The sequence below is a fragment of the Tympanuchus pallidicinctus genome, unplaced genomic scaffold, assembly GCF_026119805.1.
Source record: "Tympanuchus pallidicinctus isolate F22 unplaced genomic scaffold, pur_lepc_1.0 scaffold4, whole genome shotgun sequence".
NCBI lineage: Eukaryota > Metazoa > Chordata > Aves > Galliformes > Phasianidae > Tympanuchus > Tympanuchus pallidicinctus.
In genome coordinates this window covers 3,102,568-3,117,582 of record NW_026294758.1, presented here as the reverse complement: position 1 = coordinate 3,117,582, position 15,015 = coordinate 3,102,568, and the positions used below count along the sequence as shown (strand labels likewise).

General features: G+C 41.4%; 2 protein-coding genes across 7 annotated transcripts in view; both read right to left on the bottom strand.

Moving 5' to 3' along the window:
* Positions 1-2,058, bottom strand: part of HSD17B4 (hydroxysteroid 17-beta dehydrogenase 4) — a 55,934-nt gene extending 53,876 nt beyond the window's left edge. Inside the window, exon 1 of the mRNA XM_052700665.1 lies at positions 1,923-2,058. Coding sequence (XP_052556625.1) covers positions 1,923-1,980 — 58 coding nt within the window. The 5' untranslated portion in view covers positions 1,981-2,058. The remainder of the gene's footprint in view (positions 1-1,922) is intronic.
* A 10,558-nt stretch (positions 2,059-12,616) lies between these two features.
* TNFAIP8 (TNF alpha induced protein 8) overlaps positions 12,617-15,015 on the bottom strand; it is a 46,111-nt gene continuing 43,712 nt past the window's right edge. For all 6 annotated transcript variants that reach the window (XM_052700859.1, XM_052700857.1, XM_052700861.1 and 3 more), the window contains exon 2: positions 12,617-14,419. In XM_052700859.1, coding sequence (XP_052556819.1) covers positions 13,854-14,419 — 566 coding nt within the window. In that variant the 3' untranslated portion in view covers positions 12,617-13,853. The remainder of the gene's footprint in view (positions 14,420-15,015) is intronic.

The window sequence follows — 15,015 nt, the reverse complement described above, 5'->3', positions numbered from 1 at the left end:
TCTTAGATGCCTGTGTGTGTGAATACAGGTCCCACTTCGAAACAAACTACTGGTGCAGATGTTTTAGATAAATTTTCAGCTCTCACCTCTTCATTGCCATTCAAAACAACCAATGTCAACAAACAAGGCAGTTAGCAGACTATCACAGACTCATAGGATATTCTGATTTCTAAAAGGCCACCTACTCCAACTCCCCTGCAATGAACAGGGACACCTACAGCTACCTTACAGTGCTCAGAGATTTTCCATGCCAGGTCCAGCCTGACCTTCAGTGTCTCAAGGGATGAGGCATCCACCACGTCTCTGAGCAATATGCTAACTACAGTGCTCTGAACTAGACAGAAACAAACCAAGAACTAACTTGACATTTAACAGGGTTTCCATTTACCTTTGCTTGGATTTAATCATCTACTTATCAACAACTCTTGTGAAATAAACATCCAAGGACAGTTTTTTTCTGTTTACAAACCATTTACAAGCAGCTGAAGTACAAAGGTCATTGTACCCATTGTACCCAATTACTTACAACAAGCAATTGTTGCTCCACACACTGCTTTCTAGAAGTTTTGCTACTGAGAAAGGTGTTTATTTGTTTTTTTTTTCTGTCAGCTAAGAGCTTAACCTCTACTTCAGGGACTTTTGTACAGAAAGAGAGGCACACCAATCTGGTAAAAGGTGAAAGACACCACACAAAAACATGACCTCCCTCAGTTTTTGTCAGGGTCAGCCCCTATGAGCAACACAAATCAATCACTTACTACTTTTCAGCTGATTTCTCATTCATGGTCCAAAAGATGTCAGATCACCCATGCCCCCCAGAATAATCCCATTAAAAACAAACAAACAAAAAACGGGAAAATTTCACTGTACACAGACAATCTTCTCAGAGGATAATGGAAAACGAAGTATAACTACAGATTTCGTCACTAACTGCTCAAAACTCACGAGGTTCAATGAGAAGTGTTGGTCCTGCACCTGAGGAGGAATAACTGCAGTACAGGTAAATCCTAGGTAGACAATGTGGCCAACTGACCACAAGCCAGCAGCGTGCCTTTGTGGCCAAGAAGGCCACAGGTATCCTGAAGTGCATTAAAAGAATATGGCCAGCAGGTTAAAGCGAGGTGATCCTCCCCCACTACTCTGCCCTGGTGAGGCCATATCTGGAGTACTGAGTCAAGCTCAGGGCTTCCTAGATGAAAAAAAGACAGGGATGTTCCAGAGTCCAGAGAATATGATGAAGGGTCTGGATAGCCTAGAGTACACTCGGAGCGTATCCTATCAATGCTCATAAATATCTAAGGTGCAGAAGCACAGCTTTTCGACAGGACAAGGAGGAATGGATTTAAGCTGAGACAGGAGTGATTTAGGTTCGGTATTAGGAGGAAGTTTTTCCCCCAGAGGGTGGTGAGGCACTGGCACAGGTTGCCCAAGGAGGCTGTGGATGCCCCATCCCTGCAGGCATTCAAGGCCAGGCTGGATGTGGCTCTGGGCAGCCTGGGCTGCTGGTTGGCGACCTGCACAGAGCAGGGGGTTGGGACTGGATGGGCGCTGTGCTCCTGTGCAACCCAGGCCATTCTGATTCTGTGAAGCCAAGCTCTTTCCAGTGGTGCGCAACCACGAGGAGCAGTGGGCACACAGATAGACCTGCACATGAAGAAGAACCCCCTTAATTGTGACAAAGCACCGGAACAAGTTTCTGTACAGACACTCAGGGCCAGTCCGGACGCCTTCCTGGGCAACCCTGCAAGGATCCTGCTCTCTTTTGACAGCAGGAGTCACGGCGGTCACCTCTGCGCAGCTTTGGCCGCGCCGCACCTCCCCCGCACCGGAATCCAGCGGGAGCACCAGCGCCTCCACCGCCTGCAGGGCACCGGCCAGGCCTCGGGCTCCTCCACGGCACGGCACGACATAACGTCGCTCACCTCCTCCGGCGCCGGTCACCAGCACCACCCGCCCGTCAAACCGCAGCCCCGCCGCCATCGTTGTCCGCTCGGCTCGCGACCCCGTACGCAGAACGCGGTGCCCAGAACAGCCCGGCGAGCAGCGACTCGGCCGGCTCCGCGCAGGCGCATCTACCCGCCCCCGAGCGCTACGGCGGGGCGGGGCGGCCGTGTGGGAGGTGCAGCTCCGCCCGCTGTGGCTGCGGGGCGGCTTGAGGAATGGGGGAGCTGAGGTCGCCCGAGGGGCTCGTCTGGAACGCGGGAAAGAAATGAAAAGCAAACAAACAAACAAACAAAAAAACCCACAAGAACCCAACTACAACAACAACAACAACAACAACAACAAAAAAAAACCGACTTGAATTCGTCGGTTGAGATAAAACTCTTAAGACAGAAGAAAGAAAAATATTGTGGCTATATATATATATATATATAAATATATAACAGGTGATGCAGAAGTAATTGCTTGCCACCCCCCAACTGATATCCAGGTAGTCCCCAAGCAGTGGAGCAGAGCAAGATGAACTCCTTCCCCTTCAAAACTCCTTCTGCTTGATGTCGTATGGTGTGGAAAATCCCTTTGGACACTGTAAGCCAGCTGTCCTAATTCTGTTTCCTCCAAGCTCCATGGGCTCCTGACTGCGAATGGCTTTGGCTCTGTACAACACTGCTTAGCAGCAGCTATAAACACTGTTTTTCTCCTACAGCATCATAGTGGACACTGAAGAAAACAGAATCACAGAGTGACTTGGGCTGGGAGGGACCTCAAGGATCACAAAGCTCCAGCCCCCTATCACATGCAGGGCCACCAACCTGCACATTTAATACCAGCCCAGGCTGCCCAGGGCCCCTTCCAAACTGGCCCTGAACACCTCCAGGGATGGACGGGGCATCCGCAGCCTCTCTGAGCAGCCTGATAGTTAAAACAATTCTGTCCTAGTTGAAACGAAGGCAGGGATAAGATATTTTAACTTGCTTTCCTTGTTTCTTTATTTGTTTCTTAGTGGCCCTGCATGTGGCAAGAGGGTTGGAGATTCATGATCCTTGAGGTCCTTTCCAACCTTGGCCATTCTGTGATTCTGTGATTCTGTTTATCAACATCCTATTCTTTTTTTTTTTTTTTTTTTTAATTAAAAAGTAAAAATAAAAATAAAAATCGAGAGAGAGAATCTTCCCCTAGTCATTTTTGCCCGAGATGAGGGATGGAGACTGGAAAGTGATCTCTCTGTCTCTGTCTTGACCCAAGCATCTTTGTTCTTTGTCTCTTTCTTGTTTTATGGGGCAGTTGTCAGGCAACCCATGAAAAGACTTCAGCTAAGGAAGATAAAAACTAAGTCTCCAAGAATCTAGACTCTCCAAGAATCGCTGCTGTGAAAATATGCTGAATTTGGCAAACAACTTCCAACTTCCTGCATTCTCTTCATCTTAAAAAAGGATTATTTTTCTTGGAGATTATAGTGATCATAATGAAGCCACACTCACAACTTTCATCAATCCTAATCAGATTACTTATTCATTGATACCTAACTGCTGAGTTAAAATACAGATGGGGAAGGTTGTTGTTTCTTTGTTGTTGTTGTTTCAGTTTGGTTTTTCTCCTTGTTTCAGTCATAAACTGACAGTCTGCCATACCTTATTGGAATTCAGTGTAAATACACTTGGATGCAATTTTTCATTTCCAGACAGCTAATTCATTTCCTTTTAAAATAATTCACATCCATTTTCTGCTGGTCTGTTTCATTGCTTTGGAAAGTCGGTTTAAGGAAATCGCTGAGCACTGGCTGAGGATATAAATGAGTTCCATAGAAACATCAAGCATATTTGCTTCTAAATAACCCTGCAAAAATGAACAGCTTCCCTTTTATAGGCTGCAAGCCACAGAAGGATATATAACACAAATGGCTGTGGAACTCTGTGTATCATTTAACCTCTGGGTAGTCACCTGAATATTTTTTCCTTAAAATTCACTTTTAGCAGCTGCTGGTAACTGTGTATTTTGTGAAACCAATCACCTGCATTAAATAGGAGCAAGTATACCTGTCCCTTGTACCACTGTAGGTAAGACATGCTGTAAGACTTGTTCATTCAGAGTGTAACTGTATCAGCTTTGGAGCCCAGCAGCAGATCCACGCAGGATTTTCTATCACCACCTACCCAACTCTGAGCTGATGAAACATGGGCAGGGATCTCAAAGAATTCTTTCTGCTTACTTGCTCACCCCCCCCAGATGACTGAGAGCATCATCAGCCTTAGTCTCTAGAAGATGTAAACTCCCTGGAGGACTGTTAGGAGTGCCCAGTATTCAGAGCTGCAGATAAACTTATTTCACTGGGGAAAGCAGCAACACACTCCCTCTGTGCAGACAAATCTTACTTAGTGGTAACACTTGCACAGTTCACACTGTTTCCAGAGCTAGCAGTAAGATTTTTAACTGTTGTTGCACATTATCTCCTCTGCTATTGGTATGTCATTGTGTACCCTGAGAGAATTGATAGTTACCTGCATGATAGCTACTGTAAGACTTCCAAGAAATAAGAATTTCTGACCTCAGGTAGTCAGTAACATTCGCCATTTTAGAAATAGTAGGAATGCAGATCTGTTGCCTGTGATGTTAATACATAAAGTTCTGTTTGAAGGGCGGAGTTAGACCGAATTAAATCCTACAGTTGCAATTTATAGTTTAGACACTAGAGGAAGCACAGTGCTACAACAACGCTGAGATCCATACATTTACAGATAAAATATTAGTAATGACATTTGCATCCAACAAACACAGAAAAGATCACATCCAAGCATCACTGCTTCTATATACACTGGTTTTGTTTAGCCAATAGGTTTGCTCACATGATGGCATCCTCCTGCCTATATAGGCACCTACTGGAAACTACAAGTAAATAGAACAGCTGTTAAAAGTTTTAAGTGTGAGAAATATTGTTGAATTTTGTGCATAGAGAGTCTCTTGCAATAAATGCATGTTGTGCTGACACTGTATTAATCATAATAAAATACAACCAGAAGTAATTCTACTTCCAGAAATTGTGTTTCCTTTTAATGCAGCTCAACACAAGAACAGATTTTCCTATAGCATGAGGATGAGTGCAGTCAGCTGTCTAATACCATGAAAATATTACTGACTGAGTCATTTTGCAATTGCTGTTCCAGAGGAAGTAACAGATTGAGCTCCTGTGAGCTTTGGCTCATTCTTGATACTGTCTTTATTATTGCTGCATTGTGTGATCAGGCTTCCACTGGGGAGAGGAGAGGAAAGTCTCCCAGAGCAAGATTGCTTCTTGCTGCCACAGGAGCAGTACAGTGCACAGAAGAGAGACTTGCACACATGTAGTTATAGTACTATCTCTTGAACACTATGCACTCTTTCCCAGGTTTTCATCAGGGTGCCAAGGGTCACACTTCTGCACTATCCAGCAAGTTTATGAGACCATTTCTTAGGGAAATGCATAAAAACTAACAGCAGAAATATCCAGCTTAGTCAACTGTATATACACTTCTAGAAACCTCTAGTTAAGGCTGAAAGCATTAAGACACTCAATAGGAACTAACTTAGTCATCCTTACACTATCAGCAACATTTGCATAATCCTTAACGTAGAGGATGTGGTGTCCAAAGCGGCACAGTTCTGACAACAAGGCTATAAACTGGTCCGTAGAGGCTGGTTTTGGTTTCTTTCATGATCTTAACGAAGGCATTTGGGTTCCATTTACTTCTGTTCACTTTTTATTAGACGATGGGCAGGAAGAGGACTCTAGTCAGGAATTTACCTGGAAGTTAGCTATTACATGCCTCTAAATAAGATCAGACCTTGAGGTACTTCTTACAGCATAATTTTTTCTTCTTGTGACTAACATGCCTTGTTAACACTTCAGGATCTTCTATAGCTTTCTTGTTTTGATGCATGTGCTGTAACTAGAATCACAGAGTCACAGAATAGACTGTCTCGTTGAAAGTGTACTAATGTGAAAATTTTCAGTTTTATTTTTTTAATTACCTCTTAAAAAAAAAAAAAAAAAATCAGTATACAAGGAGCCCCTCAAACTGCAAAGGAATTTGATGGGTTCCCTTAACAATGGAAAATAATTTGTTCCAAAAGTCATCTGAGCTGAGAAAATGGAAATGTCTCAGTGCAAAGTAGTACCACCTGTAGCCACAGTGAGGTGATGTTAGGTGGAAAATTGGATGGAGTAAAGCTGTTAAGCCACAAATGAATAGCAAACTCAGTGTAATTTTAAAACCGAGTTTTAAAATGAGTGAGTCATAGTGGGAGAGTAATAGCAGGATATCCAGTTTCCAAGCTCATCTAGACAGTGTTTAAAGTGGTTGAAACTGATAACAAAATAAGTGAGTCAAAAAGGACACTGTTTTGTCTCTTAGTAACCAGCATGATCTTCATCATGAATATTTGTCATTAACCCTTTTACTGGCATAGCAGGCTTTAAAAATTGCATGAAAATTCTCTAGAAATAAAAAATCCCAGGCATTAACCCCGCAACACTGAGAATAATTTGTTTTGTTTTCTGTTATGCCTCTTTCCCAGCAACAGGTGGGTTGTTTCATAAAAGGTAAATTTTCACACTGCGTATTAAAACAAATTTAATGCCCATTGTACAACCATTCTTTCAACTAAGAGGCTAAATAGCTGGAAGTTTGTGTTCTTTTACTTTGTCTTTTTTTTTTTTAACTCAGGTTTGTATGTTTTGTGGACACTGCAAGCCTTCTAGTGTCATTCAAAATGTTTCCTACTGTCTACTGCCACTGAGTGTGAGCAGAATAAGACTGTTGACAAACCTGCTTTTACTCTAAACTTTTTGATATTGCTAAAAGATACTCCTTGGTCATAATGCTCATTTTTAAGAACTTAATTTGCTTTCTAAACGTTTCTGTTCATGGCTTAGGGGACGATCAGGTGTATATTGATTCCATGCTAAAAATGGCACCTTTCAATAAGCAGTACAAAAGCGCGGCAGATAGAGATGGTAACACCCCACATGTGATAACAGCCACATAGCTGGAGAGGTCCCAGCTGTTTTTAATATAGATTCTTTCTGCTCTACAAAACCATTGTGCAGTTTTACCATCATTCCCATTTTCTCTCTCACTGCAGCCCAGCACTGGCTGTCAGCTCACAGGGGTCACTGAGATGTCTCAGCCTTGGGCTCGTCACTAAAGCTCATCTTACAGGCAAATGCCAGGATGGCACCCTGTTACTCTCTCAGTACAAGTGATCAGATATAACGATTTGCTTTGATTAGATGTACTATTTTATGTGATATAATCTCCCCACTTAGGAATTTTCAAAGCTAGCACATACAGTTATTCTGTTTATTCTAGAAATATCAAGTATATGATTCCCACTCTAACTTGTCTCCTCCTGTGTTCATAAGTCTATGCTGGCTTAGTGGGGTTTTCTTTCATCGAATCCAACATTTTTGACACTCAAAAAAGTAGCTGTCATGACGTGATGTTCAGGAGCAGCACATTGTGCAGCTAGCAGGGGTGTGTTCTTGTGAGCTAATTACAAATGCAAATGGAGATGTTTTTACAGCTTTTGTCAGCCTGCACCACAGGAGGTGTCATGCCCTTGTTCTGGTAACAAACACTAATTTTTGGATTTGTTGCCCATACTGCTCAATTAAACGGGAAATCCACTCTCGGAGTGGAGGCAGAGCACTTGATTCTCATGAGAGACTCAAGGTTTAAAGAAGCCCGAAGCCTGGAGTCAGTCAGAGGTTGGTGGATTGCTGAGCTCATATGTAGTAACACGTTGCTATAATGAACTCATTAAGCAGAAACTTGTTGCATGTGCAAATTCGTAGCTTTGAAAATATATGCTAGGGAGATGCCAACAAAAGGTTGCTGCTATAGCACAGCCCTAAATTTCACTCTGTTTCTTCCTTAGAAATCCATCGATCTCATTAAAGGAAAGAAAAGGGAAACAATGAAAAACACATGGACTAAAATAAGAGCTAAAGAGACAAGCAAATAACCATGTACAGCATTCTCTGAAAATCTGCTGCGTGTTGGCTTTACTACAAAGTTATGGGTAAAGAGATCCCACAGATTCTGAGATGTGGGGGTGGTCTATTGTGAAATCCATAATCTCACTGATGGACAGGGTGTATCTGTCTGATCTGGCTGGTTGGGTGGGTGTCCCTTTCTTCCCTCACTGCTTTATAAATCCCTCCCAGAGCTGTGCACTGGGTCAGAGAGAATGAATTCCCTGATAGAGATGCACATTCATCAGTCAACAGCATACAGTAACTGTGCTGCCCTGCTAGAACCTCCCAGCAAGTTCTGTAATTTTGTGAGATAAATCTTTTACTTATACAGATAGATATAGATATACATAGATATATAAATCTATATAGATATAGATTTACTTATATAGAATAGATGGAAGAGTTGAAATTCCTCCTGAGAAAACTGATTCAGTGCAGTTGCTTCCTGAATTAATGGCCAAATTGAGCTCTGGGACAAAAACTTCCGAGAGGTTCTGTTGTTAGGATAAACCCAAGCAGATACTCTACTGAACAGAAAATCAGTACGAAAGATAAACTGTTCTCAAGCTGTGCCTCCAAAAATTAGCTCTTTCCTCAAGATGCCTCCAAGCACATTCCAGGGTTCTTGTTTCTGATGTTATTACATCAGGGTTTGGGGTTTTTTTGTGTGTGTGTATGTGCACACTGCACAAATAAATGTCTAATCTCCAGCTGTGGCAGACTTCCATGTGTTTCTCAGAAATACCCAATCCACCAGCTTCCACCTCAACCACCCCAAAAATGTACATGAAATCTGAGCAGCCCCGGCTTAGATCAAATGTATTTTGTAATGAGGATTCCTCCCCAGCCTGAAGAGCAGTTTTAGTTACAATTAAATGAAGTATGGAACAGTTGATTAATTGAGAAGCAGGATGGGCAGGTGGAGTTAAGTTAGTAGTTACATAAATGCCTTGTCCTTCAGAAGACATTACTCCTCCTCAGCCCTTGCTTTGTTAATCAATCAGGAGTGAAGTGGGATATCCTAATTCCCCAACCAGAGTTCTAAAAGAAGCAGAAACTACTTCTCATCAGTAACATTTTGTAAAGGGCTTTCTTTCCTGTTTCAGCTTTGGGGTAAAATGTAGATTGCAGTGCCATAGGATACTGGAACTGCAAGATCAAACATATTGTCTTACTCAGCCAGACAAAGACAGATGCTTACTGTAGGCAGACCTTATCGCAGTGAAGAAAGCAAGGCAAAGTTAATGAAATCTTGGTGTCTGATCACAGCCCTTTCTCCCATGAAAGTGCTGAGCTTTCCTTTCCCCTTTTCCCTAATAGTTCCTCTTTTGATGGCACAGCCAACGTACCTTTGGGAGTGTCCGTACCATTGAAATAGAAGCGGTTTATGATTGATGCAGATAGCTTTTGAGTTGGGCAGATTCCCTTTAGTTCCAAGAATGAGATCATTTTGCCGTTGTTGAATTATCAAGATTCTTGAGATGCAGAACCAGCTTTCTTGAAATGAGCAGCTAATTTCACACCATGTCCCAGGACCAAAGCACTTCCCCTGGCTCAAATCACTGCCTCAGTCTGCTGTACTTCTGCAGTCTCTTTGAAGGTCTAGCAGATAAGACATAAAATAGACACTGACTCTATAAAATAAAAACAGCCCTCAAACAAAGAAAGCCACAGTATCTCAAATCCAGACAGTGAAGTAAACTGAGAGCATCAACTAAGCACCTCTGTACTGGGGAATCTGTGTCTCTTCACATCATAAGAACACCTAATTTAACAGTGGTGCACTGCAATACCAACAGCCAGGAAACATTCTCCTCAGGACTTGAGCCAAGCCCAGATACAGAAACTGATTCATCAGATGAAGGGAGACTAAATTCTACTCACAAAGGCCAAGCAGTTTTTCAGCACTATTTCAAAATGCGTAGAATAAGTCTGCTGCCATTCCCTTGCTGGGGGACAGAGGCACTGGTGTTGTAATATGTGCTGATTTCTAACATCATAATTCTGTATTTAAAAACTTCACACAGTGCAAACGTAACAAGGTTTCTCATCCACTACTGGCTGTGGCATGGCCAGAAGAATCAAAGATAAACTCTGAAAAACTTGATACAAAATACTGCAGAAAGGCTGCTGCAAATGAGCTCTAAATTACTGTGCTTACAGTGAGTGGGGCTGCCAACAGGAACTGGAGGACAAGTGGGTGAAAAGCCAGCAGTCTTCTCTCAGAACAATTTGCATGTATCACAACCTTCAGAATTGCAACTGCCCAAAAATGTCTTGGCAGATCACAAAATGCCCATTAAAAAAAAAAAAAAAAAAAAAAAATCTTGGAAAAAATGCATTATAGAGGGCTGCTTTCTTTTCCTTTATTTCAGCTCATACTTACGTGCAAAATAAAAGCACTTTTTAAATCCAAATATTTAATTCAAATCAAAACGGGAAATGCTTTGTCCTGAAGCCAGCAGGAAACACAATCTTAAAATCCAGCACTAGGATTCTTAACCTAGAAAGTGGAACATCTTATGTGTGATGGTAACGGTAATTTATATCTCACAGCAGCTGTAGGAAGCTCCACCTCTGTCCTCCACCTACAGCAGCATGATGTTCCCACAGGGGAGAACAACAAACAGCAAACAGATTGCGGTTGCTTGGGAAAACTGGGCAAATAACTTACTCCTCTGCTCTATTATTCTTAATTGTTACAGTCTGCTTCTTTGCTTGGTACTGCACGACTGTGGGACACCTCGAAGGTACGAGCTGCCTCTTTTCAGTTTGCTCCTTAACAGGAGTAAATGCCAGAAGAGACACTTCTCGAGAAACTGGGGTGCAGTGAGAGCAAGCAGAAAATTACGGGCTGTTGGAAGACGTATTTCATTCCCTGCATTTTCCAAACTCACCAGAAATAGTGGGTAATGGTGAAAGCACGAATTATATAAAAAACAGCACCAAATGCTAAATTGAGAGTTAGATTGCTCTTACAGATTTTCAAATTACTTTGAGAAGGAAACCCACTATTTAGGCCTGCTTTTTGCATTAAGTGTGTAATCACTTCATCTAACGTTCCCCTTAGATGTATACATAATATAATAGGGACAAAATGAACAAGGAGGAAACAGATAATTAGACATGGCTGAAAAGCAGGTACTTCTGTTTCCTAGTAGTCAGAATAACAATGTAAAGCAAAGGAAAGCTATGGCAGTAGGTCAGTGTGTGATGAATGTTCATCAGTGTGTGACCACCTAAGCCTGCAGTGTGTGACTTCCCTCTTTTTCCTAACACTGTCATTTTTAACTGTGATGGAGTTAAAAATATATGACCATGAAAACAAACACGTTCCAGTTTCTTGAGGGGTTACACACACAGGTCCAGCTTACCTTTCAAGTCACATTGCAACTGGAACAGTGATAACTACCAGTGCTGGAAAGCAGCTCCATCAGACTGGCATTAAAATGAGACCACTCTTTTCTTGGGACAGTGCAATCCATTTCTAGGGGGAGATGAGAAAAAACAATTGGTCGTCTCTTCACCTTTTTATTCTATAGGACTTTAAGGGAGGGGCTGAATCTTATTTTAGAAGAGACACGATTTGTCATTTTCCTAAAAACAAACACTTCCCAAAAGCTTCCAGGCTCCTGCTGATAACTTCTGTCCTTTCCAAATGGAGAAAAATCTCCAGAGAGTAATTCCCTTATCATGCCTAATCGTATCTTCTGCATCCACACACGTGCTTTACAAACATGGTAAAGGGACAACCAGAAGTTCTCATGAATCACTGTTAAGATGTCACACATAAAATGGGCACAGTAACCATCCCGTCTCTTTTTAATCTGTGTTGGCTGAAGGAACAATAGTTTGATGATTCTTGGCAAATCACTATTAGAAGTGATGGATCAATTTTACTGCACACAATAATGACATTATTCTATCTATAAGCACTACTGGAAGCTCTTCATTTTTTAAGCCCAGCCAGATGTGGAATGTACCAAATCTGTGCCAGAGGGTTGACGCAAGGACATCAAGTGTGTGACTAGGAAAACTGCTATCAAGTTATCTCTGAGTTTTGATACTTAAAGTCATTATTTATTTATACTGGAGGAAAAATAAAAGGACTGCGAAACAGATCAGCTTAAGTGCTATGCCATGCTATTTATGAAAGCAAGTCTTTGGAAATTCAGTATCATATTTCCTTACGATGTTGTAGCCCTATTGAGGTAGCACTTCTGGTAGGCTAATGTGCAATGTGTTTACTACTTCAGTAAAACAGGAGGGACAGAGCTTAACTGACACTCAGATGTCAAACAAGTAATCTAACTCTTCTCAAACTTTGAGGCATCATTCTTACATCATTTCCATGTTACTCCAGCCAAGCAGTGAGGTATATTAATCAGCTCTCCCTCTTGCATTCTAATGACTTGTACAGAAGGAGTTTGTGTTCTGAACGCACATTTCTCTGGCAAATCTCTAGTGCCTTCCTGGGGATATTCAAAGCCTAGTGACTGAGTGGATAGGATTTAAAGTTAACTCTGCATTCTGAAAATTGACAAGTGATGCTGAAGCAATATGTCAGAAACTGCAATGTTCTGGTTGCCTGCACACTTCGAGTACTTTCTTTGTAATTCAAATTGCAACAGGAGGGAAAAAAAAAAAAAAAACCATGAAAAGTTCAGAGTGCAAATATTCTTTGGTTTACTCATTAAAACAAAAAGACACAGCAAACAGCAAAAAACTGGCAATTAAATAAAATGCAAATTCTTTATATGCTTCCTAACAAAAGTCTTCAGGTGTTTGAAATGTATTAACTTCATACTTTTAAGTACATTACAGTGTACAGAAAGTCACATTTATTTACCCCAAGGGCCAGGCAGGGAGAAGATGAGGGAGGAAGAGGAAGAATGAAAGGTAGGAGGGGAGGTGAGAGTAGAAATTGATACAAGATGTCACTCCTCCAGTAGTTCAAGAGCATCCAACCCCAAAATGATTTGTTTCTAGATACACTGTAAACAAAGCAAACTGGCTTGGAATTTATTTTTCAGATCATTAAGATTTGTGAATGTACATAAGCCCAATGCATAAAATAAGCTGACCTGCACCTTTGCTGAAAGAATTATGCCACACTAGCAGGATTCTAACAATCTTAAGGAATTGCAAAAGTAAATCACTGTGTTTCACCTTACAGTTTCACATGCCTGTACTGCAGGTTTTGTCTAGCGCATAGTTTTCCCCCACTCAGGCTACTTCACTGTAGCTTATTGTTCCTGAAACAATCAAAGGAAGCAAAGCATCTGGGTACATCTGCAGGAATCACCTGATTGCCTTTCAGACACTACTGAGCTGCAGATACACCAACCAGTTCAGACGCTGTGACAGCATCACTGGTGTTATGCAAAACTGAATATTTTGCAAGAGCAAACTAGGAAGCTGTGATCTGTGCAGTCTGCATTAAAGAATACAACTGAATCAGATATAAATGCTACAAATAAGTTGAAGAAATTATAGAGTGTACCACAACACCACGTTACCAGCATTACTGGACTCTGATGGTTTATAAATATGTATGTAAATATCTGGATTGTCTGACAGCAAGCTAGTTTGTTTTCTTTATCTGTCTTGCAAGACCTGTTGTCTATTTGGACCTTTCTATTCTATTCTATTCTCTTTATCCAGCTGTTCCCACAGGCAAAGCACAGTAAAAGAAGGTAATGTGCCATCTTTCTTCCAGATGGACTGCAAATAGCAATAGATAGCTCATAAGAAGAAATCAGTTTATCAAAGATTATTTTGAAATATCTGTCACAATATAAAAGAAAAAATCCCCATTTTCATGCTCCCTTATTCCTTCATAAATCAACAGTGTTCCGTCTACAGATAACACACGGGTAGTCAACTTTAGCACAAGGCCTTATATGTTCCCCTCATCTAGCATTCTGTTGACACCATCACAGAGTTTCTGCAAATGAAGTTTATAAGGTCCAAAGGGATTATACAAGGCAGCCAGAAATTCACAATCAGAGAAGTGATCAAACACGTTGTTGACACGTCCGTGCGATTTCGCAGTCAGGTGACGCTGAATGATCTGATGAAGCAGCTCTCTACAGTCATTCAGCAGTTTGGACAAGAAATTCCTGTCAAAGGTATAATCCACCTGATGGAAACTGACCACCGTCTTCGCCAGCTGATGAACTTTCTTCTTGAATTTCTCCATCAGTGCAATTTCATCTTGATTAAACTGATTGTTCCTGTAGAGAATTGCCAATTTGAGGACTATTTTGATGAGATTTTTAATGATCTTCTCAGCTTCTTTCTTATTTTGCGTGTACTCCTTCGTCACTCTGTAGAGCTCATCTAAAACATCGCTGCTGGTATCATCTATCAAAGTAGTTGCTATTGACTTGGATACCATTTTCCCAAGGATCTTCTTCTGGGCCTGAATGGCCAAGCTTTTTGAATTGAAGACATCCGTGGCCACTGGGAAGGAAAAAAACAGATAAACATGCAGTCAATACCTCATCACACACATGCTATTTGAGGAGTACTTCCATGTCTGCCCATTCATCTTACTTCTCAGTAATTACAGCAGAAATAATGAAATCTTACTGAGTACAGCTGCAGAAAGATGTGTCAGTCCCTAGTATTCTGTTGTTTTAGGTTTATGCTCTTTTAGATTGTTACAGGATTGAGAAAACTGAAGAAAAAAAAAAAAAAAGAACTTGCTCAAAAGTATTTTCTCTATACAGATTGATGGAGTATCTGATTAGGACAATAAACCTACCTTATGCGATTAGATGATCTGTAACTTTTATCTGATTTTCAGCCCTGTTTTTGGCAAATTCCTGCCTGTATTTTGCAGGGGAGCAGCTATGACTGGACACTAATGGGAATAAGAAACCACGAGTAACGACAATTCCCAGTGCTTTTCCATTAGAAATGCTAATTCCCTGTACTACTTCTACTACTGTACATCTCCCTCCTTCACATTTCATGTAATCAGTGCATTTCAGATCCCACATATGTTTTATGCAACACACGTCATGTAAACAAAAATCCTGGTCAGCATGGGGATT